Raw genomic sequence first — 20,703 nt, 5'->3', positions numbered from 1 at the left:
AATTTTAGTGGCATGTCGTACAATGTGTCATGTGCTGATTAAAGTCAAGTTTTGTCCTTTTTGGGAAATGATTCTAATGTAGTATAGTCAAAGAATTTCATTTAATTACATGTGTAATACAACTTTCTGCCTTTTACTTAATTGGTCTCGCCTACGTTGTTTCTGCCTATTAGATGATAATTTAGCAATTTCCAATTTGTGTATCCCTGAGGGAGGCTCAATGGGAATAAATGGGAGTAAAAAAACCTCTGCAGCTTTATTCCTTGATTTAGTGCTTGATGGCGTCTCTTTTTCAGTTGTATGGAAAAAGAGAAATGGAGACTAGTAAGCAATATAAAAGGAAATCTTTTGTGTAAAAAGCTTAGTTTCAGAACAAAGCAGATTGTGTCATCTTTGCTTAGTATATTTACAGTATTATTTCCTTAGTATAGGATTTATAAACCCCATTTTAATAGTATATGCTTCCAGTTTTAATATTAACCCTATAATCCATTTATACCTGTATACTTCAATAACTCAGAGCAAATTAGCACATCGGAAGCATGGGGGCTTCTCACCTGTGGATGGGAAGGTTTATAAAACTACTACACAATTCTGGGGTACAATTTGTCTGGTAGTACTAGCTGATCATTTTGGGATAATCTGACTCTGGGATTTGCTATGTTAAATTGTGCTTTGTAAATGGGAAAGAATTTTTTTTTTTTAATACTGTCAAATTGCCCTAACACTGTGTGTGTATGAATGTGTGTGCCCCTTTATGTGTTTCTTGGGGGTTTTGGCTTCTTTGCAGGAACTGGGAACCAGGTGGGACAGGATGGTTTAAAAAAAAAAAGTTGGTGATTTATATATGAGTGAATTTCAACTCTCTCATAAGCTGCAAGTGAAAATATATTGATTTTTACCCCACTAAAGGTGGAGAATAAGACTGATTCCTAACCTGGGATTCAGTTTGAATTGTATGCCTAAATCTAGATATGCCTACATATGTTTTTATTATAGTCAGCAAAAATCTAGTCCTCGAGCAGAAAGCATACATAATTTTCATAAGAGAGATCTCAAATCATTGTTTTCTATTTTGGTACCTTTGAAATGTAGCTCGCAGTTTGCATTTTTTTTAGAGGCAAATTGTCTTGCAGAAATTTAGGTAGCATCATCTTCTGAGCTTTTATTATCTATAAAGGAATACTACAAAGAAACAGAGATTCACAGAATTTTGATTAGAATTTTTTCTTAGTCCATAAAATTTAGATTTAGATGAATGAAAAGATTTTTTAAATTTCTAGGTTAAAAAGAAATGCTGAAAAAAACCCCACCTTCAACATTTACATATTTTAAAACCCTAAAAAACCCTTCTAAATACTATCAAGTTCATTTTTTTACTTGTAATAATTGTTTGTCAGGTTATGAAACACTGAAAAGATTAATCTAAAAATATATATTTTTAAAGCTAGGCATTTTTAAAGCATTATTTCAAGTGAAATACTTAGATGAAAAAATTATGCAACTCCTTAGTCCTGATAGCATATTCCTCATTTTAAGAACAATACTTTCTCTTGAAAATCATGAACATTTTGAAGAAGTTTAGTAGCATGTTTATACTGATACCATCAGTGTGAACTTCTAATTGGAAGGTCTTAATTTGGGGAGTTTGTTTTAAATTGTTCCTCAGCTGGGGGCTTTGTGCTTGCCATGATGCTCTGGAAGTCTATCAAAACCAAAGTATTTGTACCTCAAGAAACCATTAGTTCACTGCTCATAACTTCTAGTATTTGTAAACCCCCTTCCCTCCTCTTCCTCCAAATGTAGTGAAGAAATGTATTCTCATGTAAGAAATTTGTGTATATGAAAATGGTAAGAAATGTTGGTTTATTAGTGGTACCCAAAATCCTGTTTTTACCTCTGAGTTCCTTTACACTAGTTGCATATTCTGCAAAAGCTTCCCAAGCATGACTTTGCTCACAGGTGAATTTTTTCCTTTCTAAAATTCAAACTACTATGTTCCAACTATTTCTGAACCATAGGAAGGAAGAGCAAAATGCCCTTTGATCTAGGTTGATTTTAATGTTTTTTTTTTAATTTGCTTTAGTTCTTTGAAGATGGTTGTGTCACTGCCCAGACATTAGGCAGGCGTGCAAACAGGGCTGCACAATCAATTCTCCACATGTAATGTGTGGTCTCTACCACCCTAATTGACTGAGGTAGGTTAATATGGCAGGGAACTGCTCCAAAATGTGTATTTTTCCATTTTAATAATGAAATAAATACTGAATGTCTAGCTGTAACGTTCAGATCTGAGGCTCGTGGCCATTCAGCTTCACTGCCCTTTCCCATGGGTGCTCAAGCTCATGGCTCGCTGAAGAAGAGGGCAACTGGCAGGGCAGTGATTTGGTAAGATAAGGTGATTTCCAGTTGGGAAGTTTTGGGCTAAAATAACAAGGTATTTTAGAGCTGTGCTAATTTTCTGCTATACTAATAAGGCAAATAAGACCACTAATGCAACGCAGCCGTATGTGGGGCAAAGTGTGCAAAGGTAAATCAATATAAACATGATGAGATACAAGTGAAGACAATCCTAGCTCTGCATATTGCTGAAATTAGACCCAGGACTGCTAAAGGCTGAGTATAATTAGCAATAGAAGCAACACCTTGGCTTGTTAACCATTATTTCCTGGGCAGAGGGGAAATACTTTGAGGCTATCACATTAATGTTCATTAAGGATAGAACTGTTGATGAGACTTGGTAAGACCAATGTGGTCTTTCAGGCTGCTGCACTGCTCAATGAGAGAGTTTGTTTTCTGAAAAGAGCTTGTTTCTGAGCATGCTTCTAAGCACACATTTAGGTGTTATTGGCAGAGGAAGCATTAAATAAACTTCTCATGCATACAGTGGTTTTGGGAAAAATACCGTTTAGGTGAAAACTTTGTGTATGTGTATGTGTGAGTGAGATGTACATAACTTTTATTAATAGTGCTGAGCAGTTGGCTGCTGTGGAACCTGTATGCCTCCTCAGGTGAAGCTTACTTACTGGGAGCTAAGATTTAGGGAGCATGATTAAAGCTTCTTGTGCCCCCACTCATATTTGTGAATGTTATTCCTGGCACTAGTTACAAAATAAGCTCTGTGGGTCAAAACTCATGGACCACGTGGCTGTGGTGGGCGATGTTTGCTGTTGTACTGGTGCTTTGGTTTCTTCAACTGATTATGTCCTGACTGTCTCCTAACTTTGCTTGTTTGCAGGCTAGTTTAAGTATGATGTCACTCACAAATTTTGCTCCTGGGACTTCAGAATCTGTAACAAAATCTGAATAACTCCTTTATATACCAAAAGAATCAACGAGGCTGTGGCAAAATAAACATTTTAAAGTCCGTGGACTGGGCTAACTTGAATACAAGACTATTCAAGGAACCAACCAAGGAACACTCTGAACAGCTGTTACATTTTTAAGAAATCCTGGAAATGTGAAGGTCACACGTGATAGAAGTATATAGGTAGATTGATGTATACATCTAGGAAGGGAAATTGTTTGGGAAAACAGTGACTTGGAAAAGAATTTGGTTATCACAGTAAATCATCTTGAGGTGAATCTGTATCTACTGCAGTGCTCTGGGAAAAGGCCAAATGCTATCTTTGTATATAAAAAAGAAGACAAGCAAGTAGATCGTAAATTAATAATTCACTGTGACTGTAAAGTCTGATTATATCTTGAAGTGACAGTCTGTGGTGAAATGTGTACACTTGCACACTGAGTGTTCGTGCATCCTAGCATTTTACCCAAAGAATGTTTGAATCGGTTCCTTTATGAAAAAGTTGTATGTAAAGTTCTGTATCACTTCATTTCCTATTGTGTAATCACTGAGATGGACTGCTTCATGTATGACTGATTTCTCAGTTGTATAGGCTGTTCTGATGTTTTGAGCACTCTGTTTTGGTTTGAGCACTCTGAGTTTGGTTTTGACTAGGATCTTAGTGTATCTTCTCTGAAGATAACTTTTCAGGTGTGTGCAATATGTTATGGTCATATTCCTTTAGAAGAGGAGCATTGCCATCAATTGCATGATTTATTGGGGATTTTTAAGCCTTTTCTCTAAAGAGAAAATAAGTTGATGCTCCTGGTTTATCATGTTGAAGAGGCTGTGAGACCCCTGTGAGTGTCTTGGTGTCCTACACAGACTACACAGGTCTTACACAGACTCAACTCCGCTCGTACCATACCACACCACTGTGCCCTGGGACCAGCAGCAACCATTAGTGTTGGGACAGGACAGAAACCATGCTGTGAAGTGATCTGGTGGTAATTCCTGATCACAGTGCTCCTTACCAATGTTCCTGGTTTCTTTGGGGTGTTCCAAAGGTGAAGGCACTTGGTGGTTTTGTCCCATGTTCCTTAATGCTAGCTGTGTGCAGAGTCAGAAGAAAGATACTCTGTTCAGTTTTGGGCCCCTCACTACAGGAAAGACATGGAGGTGCTGGAGCGTGTCCAGAGAAGGGCAACGAAGCTGGTGAGGGGCCTGGAGCACAAGTCTGATGAGGAGCGGCTGAGGGAACTGGGGTTGTGTAGCCTGGAGAAAAGGAGGCCGAGGGGAGACCTTATCGCTCTCTGCAAGTACCTGAAAGGAGGCTGTAGTGAGGTGGGTGTTGATCTCTTTTCCCAAGTAACAAGCGATAGGACGAGAGGAAATGTCGTCAGGTTGTGGCAGGGGAGGTTTAGATTGGCTATTAGGAAAAAAACCTTTACTGAAAGGGTTGTCAGGCAGTGGAACAGGCTGCCCAGGGAAGTGGTTGAGTCACCATCCCTGGAGGCATTCAAAAAGCACGTAGACAAGGCACTTCAGGACGTGGTTTAGTGGGCATGGTTGATGGTTGGACTCGATGATCATAAAGGTCTTTTCCAACCTACATGATTCTATGATTCTGTAAGGGTTGCAGCAGGTGAGTACCTGGTTCCTCCATTTGAGGCTACCTGGAAAAGATGCTCTGACCATAACAGAGTTGTTTGTCTTATTCCACTCTATTTCTTCTCTTTATATTTTGGGGTGGGCAATCTTCTCAATCTTTTCCTGAGAAGATTGAGAGAGCTGGAATGATAACTAGGCATGACTCTAGAATGAATTTTTTTAGTCTTGTTCGTTATATCTGGCACAAAGTTCCATGTTTTTAATTTACATATGTTTTCTTTTGAACTTCCTGCTATATAAAGGCTATACTGAACTGTACAAATGAGCAACTGAATATGAACATATATCTTTTGAAATTTATTTCTCTGATTATTAATATTCCGCTGAGAGAGAGGTAGGAGGTACAGCATGACATTATTTTGGATAATGACAGAATTACAATCCTTTCATAGTTCAGATGTGATAAATAAAGGGAGGATATTCCACTCCATCTTGAAGTATTATCATGTTTACGCTTTTCTAGGTTTCCTGATGGAGTGAATGACTATTGATTATTAGTCTCTTAAGCCCCCTATAGGAATTGGTATATTTATAGAGTAGGCTATTACCATTATTATTATTATTTTAATTTTCTTATTTCATTAAGTAGCTAACAGTTTTGCTGCATGGTGATTGCCATAGAAGTCCAAATTATTTAAATGGGCAAGTGAAAAAAGATGCAAGTTGAAGTTAATTGTTATGTCTCTTCATTTCCAGTTTATGGCTTTCAGATTTGGAGTTAGGAATTAAAAAGCTAGATTCTCAGCATGCATAGTATAATCTCATTTAAAGAGAAGATTTATGTAGCTAACTATCTCTTAACACTGTTCCATTTTCAAATATTACGTTATATACAGTGGAACTGTTCTTTCCTAGTTTAACTTTTTATCATCTGAAATGTTGTGGATCAGATAAGTATAAGCTGTTGAATTTTACAGACTTCAGCACTATAGTTTGACTTTTATCTCCTCTTCAATTATTTTAAATAAATAATTAAGTTCTAAATGCAAATTTTTTAATTTAATTGACCTTTCCAAGACTAATGGAAAAATTTATCTTTTGCTCTGCATAGTTCAGATATTAAAGCAATCCTTTTCCTTTATGAAGTCAGTTTTAGGCCAGGAGGAGAGATCATTACTTATGGGTCGCTTGAGCTACTTATTTTTACAGTTGCATTTTATAGTAGTGAACGAAATATAGATTGCACTTCTAAAACAGTGAAATAATTAGAAGTAAACACAAGGTATATGTTAATTTGCATCAACTGACTTTCTCATTTTCATCTAGTGATACATACGTATTCATCTCATAAGAGATTTGATTCTTGAGGTGCTCTTTGCATATAAATTATTACATACTGGGGTGTCATGACCATTTTTTATATCAGTTGCAGAACTTGTATTTAGGGTGGAATTATGTGTACTGGAAACATGATGTTACAAAAACTTTATTTCTGAGATAGCACAATGGCAGAATCAGGTGAGGTTTCTTTTTTTTTAAGTAAGCTTGTCTTTTTGCATTCTTTTTTTTTCCTCATGAAAGTGAGAACAAGAGTATCTTCCTCACTTCTAGCTTTTTCTGAAACTTAGTGTCATTGACTATACAGGGATTATTCATATAAATAAGCATTTTGCATAAGTAGTAGTAATATGGTCTGGCTCTGTGTCCCTACTGTCTACTTTATATAAGAAAGGAGGATGAACAAGAAGCATAGTATTGAATAAAGTCTCCAACTGCCTCCTTTCGGCTTCATTATGGAAACAGCTTGCAAACTCATCTGTGGATGATAGCATTTAAATAGGTAGTTAGCCATGAGGAAGAGGTTTTGGGTTCCTGTTATATCGTTTCTTCCTAAAGATAATTGAATAAGGGCTATCTCTAGATTTTATTCTTCCAGACTAAGCAGCAGTATTTTATTTACTTAATGAAAGATGAAATCTAGTTATGTTAACCAGATTGCTGCTTTTCTTTTAATACCATGCCTGCTTTTAACCCTGTTTTATTCAGAGAGTGTGACATATTTAATTTTGCTTTATAGATTCATTCTCTTGTAAGAGATGAGGACATCAAAAGAGCCACGATACATCACTGGGGAATAGGGTATGCCTGGGACGTGCCCGCTTTCCTGCCAGGAACAAGGGCAAGAGTTTATAGCACTACAGGCAATACTCCCTTACTGAATTTTTCACCTATGAATTTTATCTGCTGCTTGCCACTTCTGTGAAACTGTCGGTGTTGCTTAATTTTAACTGACACTGCTTCAGTAAAGAGGGATATGCAAGTCACTGGCTCAGGAGTAGTCGTGATGCCATTTACAGGAAGTTTTTTTTCTTGATACAAAGCCCTTTCTGTTGTGCATTTTGTTGTCGGGACAGAGTACTATTCCCAATAAAGTTGAAACTCATTTTACGAGAAGTGGTGAAATGAACTATCTGATGTCTTTAATAATTCTGGACTGTTACTTTAATAGGACTTTAGATAACTGTCATTGAAACGTCTGCTGCACCATCAGAAGGTTTGTCATTTTTTTTCCCTGCAAGTCATCCTGACAGGTGACGTGAGATGATACGGTGCAGACATATCATCAGCATTGCCAATGAGCTGACCTTTCCCTCTTCATTCACTTAATTTGTATTTGAATAATTTGCATCCCTGTGACAATGCTTGGTTGTCTGAGTAGCTGTCACAACGGCTTGGGCTCGTTTCATGACAAAACCCAGTAGTTTCAAAACACGACTGTTTCATTATTCATGAAAACTGTTGTTACTTTATCCCTCCTCCCGCACAGGCAAGGTTAGCCAGAGAGAAACAAAACCTGTTTTGCATTTGCAGGATTGGTTATTAAATATTTTTGCATAATGCAGTGTTTTTATACAAATATCTCATGATTTATTGAAAAGTCTCCTTATAGGAAATTTGGATAGCTACCCATGAGGCAAAGAAGGTTAAAATGAAATTCTAGTCCCTTTTCCTGAAGCAATTATATGTTTAAACTTCTGTGGTTTAAGATCTTTTATGGTTTCCCTGATATGTAACTACTGTGAAGGGCAAGGTACCGTGTATACAGTTACCCTTGCACAACGTGAGCCATCATTATCCTAGCTGTTTCAACCTGAATTGCCTTTTTTTACTGCTTTCTATATAGATTCTATAGATTCTTGTATATCACAACAAACAAGAACAAATTTGAGGAGAAAAGAGGTGCGGAGAACTCTTGACAAGAAACATAGGTTGTAAAGTAACTGTAGATTACTACAGTAATTTCAGTGGAGAAGGACTTTTACAGCTAAAAACCATTTTGGTTTCATTATTTTGATACAGCAGCACAGCGGCAAAGTTGGGCAGTGGTCAAGAGGTTGCCTTCCACTGTCTTCTGCTTCTTTGAGGGTAAAGCCCCTGTGTTCTCTATAGATCAGTTAAAAACTCAGAAATCCTTTTTTTGGTTGGTGATTGTCACCCAATGTCCAGCTTATCCATTTTCTCCTTCAGTCAACTGGCTTCAGGAATTGTTCATCCATTTATTAACACCTCACTGGTGAAATGCATCTTTTGAGATGGGAGAAATCTTCATATTAAAAGTGAAGTGAAGAAACTGTGTTTGTGTAGGGGTACATTTTTAAGGATGAGTGACTGATTTAGGTTACGGTATTTATTTTTTGTTTTGATTTTTGTGTAAAGCCTTCCAATTTACTACTCATTCCATAGGCTGAGGAATAAATACTGAAGCAACATTATTGATAAAAAATGCAGAGACAAAACTCGATACAAATATTTTTAGCACAAGAGGAAGCAGAATACTGGTGATAAAAGGCATCTATGTTTAAGAAAAAGAGCTAGGATTTAATTTTGTCATGCTTTACTTTGAGTGTAACTATAGTCTTGAAAAATTTAATTTTATCTCTGTTTGTTGCTTTCCTATATTCTGCTTCTAGCTGTATTCATAATATTATTTTGTGTGATATTTTTCCTCCGTAATTCTCTTTTACTCAGACCTCTTCACTTTCTAGCTGGCAAGTATGTTGTTGGGGTGCTGTATCTTCTCATGTGACATAAGGTGTCACTGTGCTGAATACAGCATACACAGTATAAATAAAAACTTGGTTAAAAAATTTGAAAAATTGGTAGAGGTTCCGAGTGCTAGGAGCCCTATTTACTAAAGTTTTCCATACGTGAGAGCTTAATAGAAGTTATTTCAAGCAGACCTGTACAATGAACCATTGTTAAGAGTAATCTCGGCTGTATTCCTGAAGCTGATGTGGATTTATTGTAGGCTGTTGGGGAAAAAGTGCTTACATGCATATTTAATTTCCAGGAAAAAAATTACCATATTGCCAGTAATGATCCATTAACAGAAGAATGCAATCTGAATGCCCTCAGTTACATATGAAATATTGTTAGGCAGGAATGTTTTTCTAATATATTTCACTTAGAAAAGTGTGGCACAATAATTAGATGAGAGTTGTTTTCCAGGTCTGTTGGGAGACAGACTCGAAATATGTTTGACTGGTCAGAAACTAAGACAGTTTGTTGTCAAAATATGACTACAGGTATCTAACTGTGAGTATTTATATGAAAATTTAAGCAGTACTGTCTATATAATAGAAATCAAGTACCGGGTTTGCATCTGCTCAGGTACCACAGAGTGATGAAGTGATCTCGGAAACAAAGGCAAAAATGATTTCTTAATGTCCCAGTTGCGTCTCTGTCTTTCACATGCATTGCCTATGCAAAATCCAGGAAACTCAACCTGCATTTGCAGAATCAAATCATACTTCAATGCCAGTAAGAATTGATGTTGTTAGCCATAGTTTCAGGCCTAACATTTCTTTTTAAATCCATGCTACAGACTGTATCTAGGTGTTTTTCATTACATTCTTTATTTCTGGTTTGATTCCTGCAGTTACTGTGATACGCTTTTGTTGCTCATTTTAGCTTTTTCTATATGCCCAGCACTTGATGGTCTTTGCATGCAAATGAAGAACTCTTAATGATCTCTTGCTGTCGGGAAAAATAGCCAAAACAAAAACACCCCTTAGAGAGGAATAGATTAATTCCTCTGCCTTTTTTTAATTTTTAGATGTGAAGATCAGCAAAGATACAGTCTACAGAAGAGGTAGCTTATAGAAACAGTAATTCTGCCACCTTTGTCTCAGTGCTGTATTTGTACTTTTTAATGATGAAGGTAGTCGTGGAACATTAACAGCTTCTCCTGAGATGTCAGGTTTTGCTCAGGGTGAAGCATGATGGGCCTATTCAAATTCATCTTTCCACAATAAACTTCACAAGCTCTAGATTATTCCTTGTCTTTATAATTGCCGTGTATTTTCTCCCAGTTTCTTTTAGGGTCAAGATTCTCGTAAATTAATGCTAATTACAGAAAATCTCTTCTGGTCTGGGGGGATTTCAAAGCCCTTTTTTCTTGACTTTTGTTACTGCTGTTTTCCTTTTGGCAACATTTATAGAATATGTTTCCCTCTTTATATGTAGAAATAGATAAAGGAATAATAGTAATCTGGTGTTTCTGTGAAACGCCCTTCCTATATCCCTTCTTAGGTTGTAGTTGCGTTTCATCATGAATGGTTTTCAAAGCTGTTTCTTGGTCTTCTGTTTTCCTTACGTGCAAAGTCATCTCAAGAGCAATATATTTTAGTTCTTCCCTAATTATTTTTCTATTTCAGACGATTCAGGAAATTAAAGCTGTTTTGGCAGCACAGAATATTAGATCTGCTGTAACCACATTTCATGTGATGTGAGCTGGTCTGAATTCCCTTTCATATTAGATTAGTGATTCTAGTTTAACATATAAGTATTTAGTATGCATTATAGTGTAATATATTTAATTTGCTTTTATGCCTTACTGTACATTTAATAAAGCAATTATTTAACCATTTATTGCCAATGAATTATACTATGATATTGAAATAATATTTCCTGTAATTAATGAAGATACATTAAACAAGATGGAAGATCTTCTTAAAGAAAAAGACAAGGACCACATTTAGGCCCTAGTACTGTGGTTATTTTGTCTTTCCTTCCTTGAGGTTTTTAAGGAAATTTTTAAAGGAAAATTTAGAAAGTAAAACCAAGGCAGTGCACATGGCTTTCTAAGTGTGTTACTGTTCACATCAGAAGACACTTTTGTATATAATATTTTGCTTCACTTGTGTGTAGGTTGGGATTAATAAACTGCTTTAAATAGTATGTTCATCAGCATTTGGCCCACTCTTGTTGCCTTTTTTCAGCAAGTCTTAAGCACACCAGGAGCTATTACAAACCAAGAATGAAGGTAGATGAACCTCTGCAGAACCACAGCAAGGTCGACTGGTTGCAACTGCAAAACAGGTGTCCTGTGTACCACTCACAAAGGCATTAAGATGTTTATTGATGATTTGTAAAAAATCTTAATATCTTCAGTAGGCTTAGACTTTTGTTTTTGGTAGCATAAATCATATGGCTTATATATCATTAGTATACAGAGTAGATGCCACTGAGACAAATATACTAATATTGTAGTGCTTGGTTTCACAGTGTTCTGTATTTTCTGCAGAAGTAATATCTTTAAAGTTTTTAGAGTAAAAATCCTGGTTTTTTTTCTCTTTCCTTTCCCTTTGCTACAGTATGGCTATCCAAGTTGACAAGTTCAATTTTGAGAGCTTCCCAGAATCCCCTACTGATGGGACACAGTTTGCGAATGCAAAGCAGCTGGAAGAAGAAAGGCAACAAGCAAAAGGTCTGGAGATTAACAGCAAGCTGGATATTTGCTGGAAAATTATATCCTTTCATAAATACTTGCTTTAAAAATATATAAATAGATACCCTGTGACACATTTTATTTTATAATTCAACTCACTTTATAGCAGTGTTACTGAAAAGAAAAGTAATTAGAACTATGAAGCTTATCATAATTATAGACTGTTTAAGGTTAATTGTGCTGTATATTATTTAGATGATGCTTGGGTCTTACTATTATGGCTTTTTCTGAGTCATTGAGCCTGCCACAAACCCTGTGTGTTTTTCCCAACTTTTAGGGAACTGAGGAAGTATAGTTAGGATTGATGATTAGTAGTTTTGTAGGGTTGAATTTTTTGTTCTCCCCCATACCGAGTAACTGAATCATGAAGAAATACATGAAGCTGGATTTAGAGTGTTTTCATATATTTAATTAAATTTGAGAACATATTAGAATAATTTATTTCCAAGTCCTCTATACAGATTCTAGTAATATATCTAATCTTGAGTAGCCTTTTTAAGGCTTAGAAAGGACTTGTGTGATGACTTAGTCATTCTAAACATAAAATTCCCATAATCATTCTAAATGCAGTGAAGTACTGCCTTATGATTATTAAAAGAAATTACATTCAATTTAGAATTAAAATAAACCAATGGTGTCATTGTGAATTTCATGATTTCCATAAAAAATCTTGTGCTTGGCTTGTCAAAAATACACTTTTTCTTGATTTTCATCAGGGAAATGTTCTGTGCAGCTAACAGCCCCCCAAGCCGTCTGTTGGTACTCGGATCTTGCAGAAGATTTATATTTTTCGCTCAGATCATCCTCAAATTTGCGTGATAGTGGGTGGCAGGAAATGAGGGAAGAGTGGCAATCAAATTGTGGTTTATCTTTTTGTGCTTTTATTTGTACTTTTATCTAGTGATCTGAAATGATTTTTCTTTACTAATTATTAAATTAGCTGCACAGGATTTGTCAAAGGCAAGACTTGAGACATAAATGAGAATTCCTAGTGCCTGGTTCCATCCAGGCTCCCTAAGCAACATTTCAGAAAGAGTTCCGTTTATGCAAAAATGTCAATATTTAACCAGAACTCACTTAGAAAATTTCTGTGTTATGGAAAGATATTTATATTCTTTCATAGCATAGTTGAATTCTTACACTGGAATTCAATGCGTAGTTGTAATAATTTTGTCAGGGTGTAAAAATACATCCTCATTCGTTTCTGTTGCTGAGCAACACTGTTTACATCCACTCTGCGTTCTGTATTTAAACCCAACTTTGATACCAAAAGTATTGTGGCTGACATGTAAGTCAGTACCTTAGGAAACCAGTCGAACAATGCATGAATTCTGTGTGTTAAATGCAGTGCAAGCATTAGTTTCTGTGTTTTTAAGATTTGTTATGCATGTTCTCCGTGTTCCTAGAACTACAACCATTTTAATGAAAGGCAACAGATTGCACATGTGCTTAAAAATTCTTTAAGAAACATGTACATTGTTTTCCAGATTTCATCCCAAGTAGAGTCCGTCTTTCTCAGCCTTTTATTTCTTATGGCAACATTTAGATGTGAACCAGTAAAAAAAAAAAAAATTTCTCTCACTTCTGCTAAGTTTGAGAAACTTAATTTCTGAGACGTCTGTCTTCCCACCAGAGTACTTTGACACTGACCAGCAGAGTTTATTTCAGACCTACTGATGGACAGACACATGGAGAAATGGATGGATGTCTTAACTGCATAGGACTTGTTTTCCTTCAGAAGCCAACCTAAATGGAGCCAAGAGATAAAAAGTATTTGCAAAACTACAAAAGGATATAGTTGCTTCTGTTTCTTACTAGGGAAGGCATTTTTGCAAAAGTCTTTTGAATGGTAAGACCAGGTGATCTCTTTGCTATCTGCCATCTTTGAATGACTTTGAACTCTCCAGCTAACCTTTCTCTGCTAAGTATATGCCTGAGAGAGGAATGTATGTTTTAAGGAACACTGTTCAGACAATTTTCTTATAAGTAATCTTATGTTGTTTACAAGGGAAGGGCTATATTACTTAGCTTGCAATTCCTTAAATTTTTACTGTGTTGGTTGATACCATATGAAACCGTCACATAAACAAAGGCTTCAAATTTTAAGTCTGTGGAGTACATTGACTGCAGTGAAAAGTTAGTCATATGGAACTCATGTGAGGGCCAAAAATAGTTCACGAAGGATGAGGATTTCAGGCTGTATCTGTATGTCTTGAGGAACACCAAAAGTATTTTCCGGTATGGAAAGTCCATTTTCCATGGCTTTATCCATTTAAATATTCAGGGTTTCAAGTGATGAGATTTTCAGTGCTTCATTTGTGAAAGCATTGTAAAACTTGATCGATTTTAATATAATTTTGGAGGGCTGAAGGCAGAAGGTGAAGACAACACAGCGTATTATTCAATTTGACCTTTGTACATTTTTGATAGAATGAAAATTATTAGGAAAATAGACCTTTTTATGAGAAAGCTTACTGCCATGCCGTTTCAATTACGAAAAATTCTGAAGTAATGTAATTTAGCGTATCTTTGAGATTATAGTTGTATTGAGATAATTTAAATTAAGAACATGCTGTCTTGTTTTTTAGCATCTGTTAGATGGCATCTGGTATCAGCTTAACAACTGGGGTTTGTTTTAACACAGGATTTGAACAGACGGAGCACATGTAATATTAACGTGGCTAATGTTTTCAAATTATACTTCTCTTCATATTTTCTAAATATTTTAAAAAGAAATTTGTATTTTCTTCAGGGACCTTCTGTGTATTTTGACTTGTGGATCAAGACATCTGTCCTAAATGTACTTTGAAGTTTCTATAGTGCTATGTCTCTAGCTGAGTGCTCTAAGATGTTCATCTTTTTACTGTTACTTTGTGCCTGAATTCTTCAACATCTTGAGTTAGGAAATGTCATGTTCCCCATGTGGAAGATGAAGGGCAGGTTAAACTTCTCTCTGTGTCTTTACACACTCTGTGTTAGACGCACTGTAGATTATTAGTTTTCAGAGTGTTCCATTGATTTGTGCCATCTACATTTTGACTTCAGAAATTCAAGTATGTTCAGAATTATTTCAGAGAATTTGTTCACATGTGGGTGATCCTCATTTTTAGAAGAATAAACAAAGATTTATCAATGTTCAGATGGCGGAAGAGATTTTTTCATAGAAAGTACAGGAAGGTTCAGCTAGGGGTAGCATCAAGAAGTTACTTATGCTTCAGTTTGTTGTAGCTCTTGCTGCTGCTTAATGAACATTCTTTCCCTGTCCTCTAGGTCTGGGTGCCTCTTGTCACCCTTCTGATGAACTGAGGTAAGAACATCTTTGCCAGTAGACTTGCTAGTTTAATGAGTCTAGCTTTAGACTTGGTACCTTACAGGATGGACCCCAAAGCCTGTAGAGCAGTGCAAGAAGGGGGAAGCATGGGCAGGAGGAAGTGATGGGTGAGGATCACCAAATCTACCCTGAGGTGTGATCAGGAGCCCGTGTCAGATGCTTGCACCTGAACTTGCAAAAGCATGCAGAGGACGAATTAGAGGTCAGTGTGCAGTTGCAGAGCTCTGGTGTCACTGGGATTTCAGAGACATAGTGGGTAGTTTGCGTGAACAGGGTGCACTGACAGGTGGGGATGGGTTTTTTAGGAAGGTTGGGCAGAGATGATGAAGTGCCCAGGGAATTGTTAGGAAATGAGTCATGGCCAGCTGGAAGCTTTTGGGTCAAGACCAGTCGTCCAACAGGGCGATGCAGCGTGCGTTTGTTACAGACCATTGAATCAAGAAGTGAAGCTGGATGGACTCTTCCTTTAAAAACTGAGGGAGCTCTTCCAAATGCAGATTAGGAGATTTCTGGAGTGCTTTAAGGACACTTTTTGTGTACAGGTGCGGGATGGCTTGATTTGGCATGTGCTGTGTGGGTTCTGCTACTTGAAAATAATGAAGATCCAGTTAGAGGGGTGAGGTTTAATTTCAACTTTGGCTACAGTCATCCCAAGATGATGGAGTTTAATATCCCAGGGCAAGTGAGGAAGGCAAGTAGCAGGATAATGACTCTGGACTTTAGGAGAGGAGACTTTGGGGAACTGCTAGGCAGGATTGCACAGGAGGCTGCCCTCAGGAGCAGAGCGGTCCAGGAGAGCTAATGGACCTCCAGGGGCAACCTTCTCAAAGCCCAAGAGTTGCAGCAGTCAACAAGGTACCTCTGACTCTTCAAGCAAGGCATATCACGAGGTGACTGTAGCAAGTTGCAGCCAGGTAAATTCCGGTTTGGTACTAGGAGAAATTGTTTTCACAAGGAGGGTGCTCAGATAATGGAACAGGTTGTCCAAAAGTGCTGTAAAATTGATGTCTTTTAAGATACTGAAAAATTGTGGATGAGGCCTGATGCAATTTCAATATTTTCCATGCTTTAAGCACAGGCTTGGACAGTAACTCCAGAATTGCCTTTCAATACAAATTATTCTGTGATTTGTTCAGCCGTGCAGTGGGCTGGGTGAGGGAATGACTGCTAAAAACTAAACTCATGATGATCAGAGGGCTGGATCACTTTTCCTGTGAAGACAGGCTGGGAGAGTTGGGGTTGTTCAGCCTGGAGAAGAGAAGGCTCCAGGACAACCTTCTAGCAGCCTTCCAAAAGGGGGGCCTACAAACAAGCTGGAGAGGGACTTTTTACAAGGGCATGTAGTGACTATCACTATAGCTTTAAATGGCTTTAACTGAAAGAGGGTAGGTTTAGACTAGATGTAAGGCAGAAGTTCTTCACTGTGAGGGTGGTGAGGCACTGGAACAGGTTGCCCAGAGAGGTTGTGGATGTCCCTTCCCATGGAAGTGTTCAAGGCCAGGTTGGATGGGGCTTGGAGCAACCTGGTCCAGTGGAAGGTGTCCCTGCCCGTGGCAGGGGGGTTGGAACCAGATGATCTTTCAAGTGTCTTCCAACCCAAACCATTTTATGATTCTGTGATTATAAACTCCTTTTCCTCTCCCTGTCTCCTGCTCTGCCCAGGTTTGATTGCAGCCAGAGACATTTTCTAATGTACTGTGAAAAAATTACTATTCCAGTGAAATAAGAACTGTAACATTTTTAGTCATTTTCTTGAAAATACTGCAAACCTGGCTTTTAACAGCCTTTAAAAAATGAGGCTTCCAGTGCCACCTTAAATACCATGTTCCATTTTTAACTTTTCTAATAGTTAGAGGTTTTTTCCTTAGTTCAGCATTAATTTCTGTGATTGATATGAAGCCTGTCCTATTTGCAATGTTTTCTTACATTTTTGAAATTGTATTCTGTGTGTTCCTTCCTCAGTTTTTTCTTTTCTATATTTAAACCTAATTGCGAACTTTTTTTCAAAGCGCATTTTCTTTCAGTCATATTGCTGGTATTATTCTGTGGTATAGCTATATTTTTCTCGATATGTGAGATCCAAAGCTGGAAGCAATACTTCAGGTAAGGTTTCTCATAGAATAAAAGCTATACCTTCCAAGCTTCAGATACGATGCTTGCTCTGATAACTATTCTGGACCTCTTTTGCAGATGTCCCATGTCTGAATGACTTTTTTGCATGTGGTCCAGCATAACTGACTGAATAATTATTCCTAACTTCCATTTATAGATTTGTTGATTCCTTCCAGGGTGATACTCGGAAGTTTTCTTCATTGAATTTCATCTAAAGTGATCTTCATAATTTCCACTCATTTATTAGTGTTGTGAACACTGACATCTTTTCCAAATACATACATTTTATGAATGTTTTTGTATTTCATCATCTAAGTAGCCAGTCCAAATTTTGAAATTATTATGTATTGGACAGAACCTTGAGTCATCTCATCTGATATGTTGTCTGGGCCTGACAGCATACCAGTAACTGTTACTGAAATTTACTTTTCTGTTTGTCTATTCAGCTTTTCATGACTTCATCTTGACCATAATTATGAATCTTCAGTTATGAGAATATTGCATGTTGTAGAACTTTTGTACATCAGTAAAGGTTTCCTTTACTTTAGTTGGATGGAGCTTTACATTTCTATGCAGCTTCTTAGCATCAACAATTGTTTGCAGAAGTAACTTACTATTGAAGAACCTCAATAACTGCATGTAAGTAGTCTTAATAATAAAGTGCCACAATAATAATCAAGCAGAAAGCTCAAAATATGACTAAGGCTACGGCTACAAGTAATCTGTGATCATTAATAATTTAAATTTGTTTTTTATTATTATAATTTTTATTGATGAACATTTGCTAATTTGTGTATGATTGTGTGCACGCTTCCACCCATATTTATGTGCAAAGGAACTGAGAAATATGTTACTGAAAATCTTTTTAGAAGGATGCCAGATATGGAATGCTGCATAGCAGAGAGAAAAAACATGAGTAACTTTAGGATAGAAACCATTTCTTGAAATCTATTGTCTTTTTTAGCAGTAGATTTTAGATAACATGCTGTGTTACAATATTGGGTACCCAGCTACACATTAGACAATCAAGATAGTATAAAAGACCAAAGTTTTCCTTGGGGAAATAACTAGTTCATTTGACTGTCATTCAGGTTTTGGTATGATACAGTTTATATCATATACAATCTGTTGCTAAAGAAACATGAAATAAAGGTGTCGACTGTGAAAAATTAGGGTTTGGGTTTTATTTTTTTTAAACAGCATCTGATGGTTGTGTGTTCATTGGCTCTGAGGCCCCCATTGAAACTCATTTCATTGTGCAAATGAAAATGTCTTGAACTGCCAAATGTGAACAGTTGCCCTGGAAAATGGAAGTCAACTGCTTCAGTCCTGGCTGATGCATGTGTTGTTAATAACAAAGATTTGACTGTTGGAAACGAGGCCTGAGTCAACAAAGGCATTTAACAATCTGACTCCTATGGAAGAGCAGGTTTGTAATCACAGTGAGATTTCAGCAAAATGTTGGGAGGTTTGGTTAAGTAGATCGATTCTATAGGGTCAAACTTAACTTTGGCAGTCTCCGCTTCGATTTATCTGGGCAATTTTTTCAATGAATTTTAAATTCAGGTTCTTACACTTTTCTCTTTTATCTGAAAGGGTACATTGGCAACTCCTCTCCCAGCTGCTTTGCTTTCATTGACTTCTAAAGGCTTGTCTTTGAAAATAGGCAAACTCTTGAGTTAAACTTTTCTCTCATTTTTTGCCTCTGACATTTTATTACTGCATATTTTGGTTGCTTTTCGTCTCCAAGGTGATGAGTTTGCTAGTGTTCAGTTTGCATTTGCACTATAATGAGTAATTTTATATAATTACCTGATAGGTAGTCAGGAGACAAAGATCAATGATGCAAAATTCCATGCTATTAGGAGTGGTTAGACCATACCAACTGTACTGTTTCTCAGTGAATTTCAATGACTTTTGTCTTTGAGTCTGGCAGCAGAGCTTAAGCTGGACTAGATGCTTAGTGAACATTGTGGGCAAGATTTTGGGTACTCGTTAAAAAACTATGTATTTGGGGGATTTTTTGGCAAGGTAAAGCATTTTTTTCTGAATCAGTATATACAAGTTGGGTCTTTACATGATGTCTGAGTCTATTTTGCCATACCTATGGGGCAGCCTGAATACTGCATTAAATGCCACTGGCACTGCCAGGTCTTCTGTGGAGTAATCTGAAGACAGCAAGGTTGTATTGATTATAGAATAATTTAGGTTGTAAGGAACCTCTTCAGATCTGTTATAACACCTTGTCCTGCAACTTGTGTCCATTGCCCCTCTTTGTATTACTGTGCTCCTCCAAGAAAAGTCTGGCTCTGTCCTCTCTATACCCTCCCACTATAATAGACAGCAATAACATTTCTCCTTAGGCTTCCTTCTCTTCTTAAGACCAAACAAACCCTGTTCTCTCAACTTCTTTTAATATGTTATGTGCTCCAGCTCTCTAATCATCTTGGTAACCCTCCAGGGAATTTTATCCCATATTTCAGCATCCTGAACTAGGGAAGCAAAACTGGACACAGGATTTAAGAAGTGTAGGTATGTCACTTTTTTATGAGTTGAGGTATAGGTATGCATACTTTTTGCACCCAATCTAAGAAACATTTGGTTTCAGAATTTGTAGCTGTGTTGAATTTGAAATTTCAAAATGTGTTTTCCTTGTGAATCATAGCATCATCGAATGGTTTAGGTTGGAGAAGACCTTTAAGATCATCAAGTCCAACTCTTAACCTAGCACTGCCGAGTCCACCACTAAACCATGTCCCTAAGTGCCACATCTACACCTCTTCTAAATACCTCCAGGGATGGTCACTCAACCACTTCCCTGGGCAGCCTGTTCCAGTGCTTGACAACCCTTTCAGTGAAGAAATTTTTCCTAATATCCAGTCTAAACCTCCCCTGGTGCAACTTGAGGCCATTTCCTCTTGTCCTACCACTTGTTACTTGGGAAAAGAAACTGACCCCCACCTCACTACACCCGCCTTTCAGGTAGTTGTAGAGAGCAATAATGTCTCCCCTCAGCCACCTTTTCTCCAGGCGAAATAACCCAGTTCCCTCAGCTGCTCCACACAGGACTTGTTCTCTAGACCCTTCACCAGCTTTGTTGTCCTTCTTTGGACACACTCCAGCACCTCCATGTCTTTCTTGTAGTGAGGGGCCCAAAACTGAACACAGGACTCGAGGTGCAGCCTCACCGGTGCCGAGTACAGGGGGACAATCACCTCCCTGCTCCTGCTGGCCACGCTATTCCTGATACAGGCCAGGATGCCGTTGGCCTTCTCAGCCACCTGGGCACACTGCTGGCTCATATTCAGCCGCCTGTCGACCAACACCCCCAGGTCTTTCTCTGCTGGGCAGCTTTCCAGCCACTCTTCCCCAAGCCTGTAGCGCTGCATGGGCTTGTTGTGACCCAGCATTGGCCTTGTTGAACCTCATACAACTGGCCTCAGCCCATTGATCCAGCCTGTGCAGATCCCTCTGTAGTTCCCTGTGAATACATGCATCTGCTTTGATAATATTTACCAATGATAAAGTAAGGAGAATCACCTATTTTATAGTCGTTTTATAATAGTATCTGAG

At 37.5% G+C, this 20,703-nt stretch overlaps 1 protein-coding gene across 5 annotated transcripts in view; it reads left to right on the top strand.

The window, feature by feature from the left end:
• The window catches only part of TRAPPC9 (trafficking protein particle complex subunit 9), a 522,423-nt gene that overhangs the window by 241,046 nt on the left and 260,674 nt on the right, over positions 1 to 20,703 (top strand). For all 5 annotated transcript variants that reach the window (XM_049819680.1, XM_049819672.1, XM_049819700.1 and 2 more), the window contains one exon: positions 11,554 to 11,707. In XM_049819680.1, the coding sequence (XP_049675637.1) occupies positions 11,554 to 11,707 (154 nt within the window). The remainder of the gene's footprint in view (positions 1 to 11,553; positions 11,708 to 20,703) is intronic.

This window comes from Accipiter gentilis, chromosome 2 (genome assembly GCF_929443795.1).
Source record: "Accipiter gentilis chromosome 2, bAccGen1.1, whole genome shotgun sequence".
NCBI classification, from domain to species: Eukaryota; Metazoa; Chordata; class Aves; order Accipitriformes; family Accipitridae; genus Astur; species Astur gentilis.
This window is presented reverse-complemented; position numbering and strand designations above follow the sequence as displayed.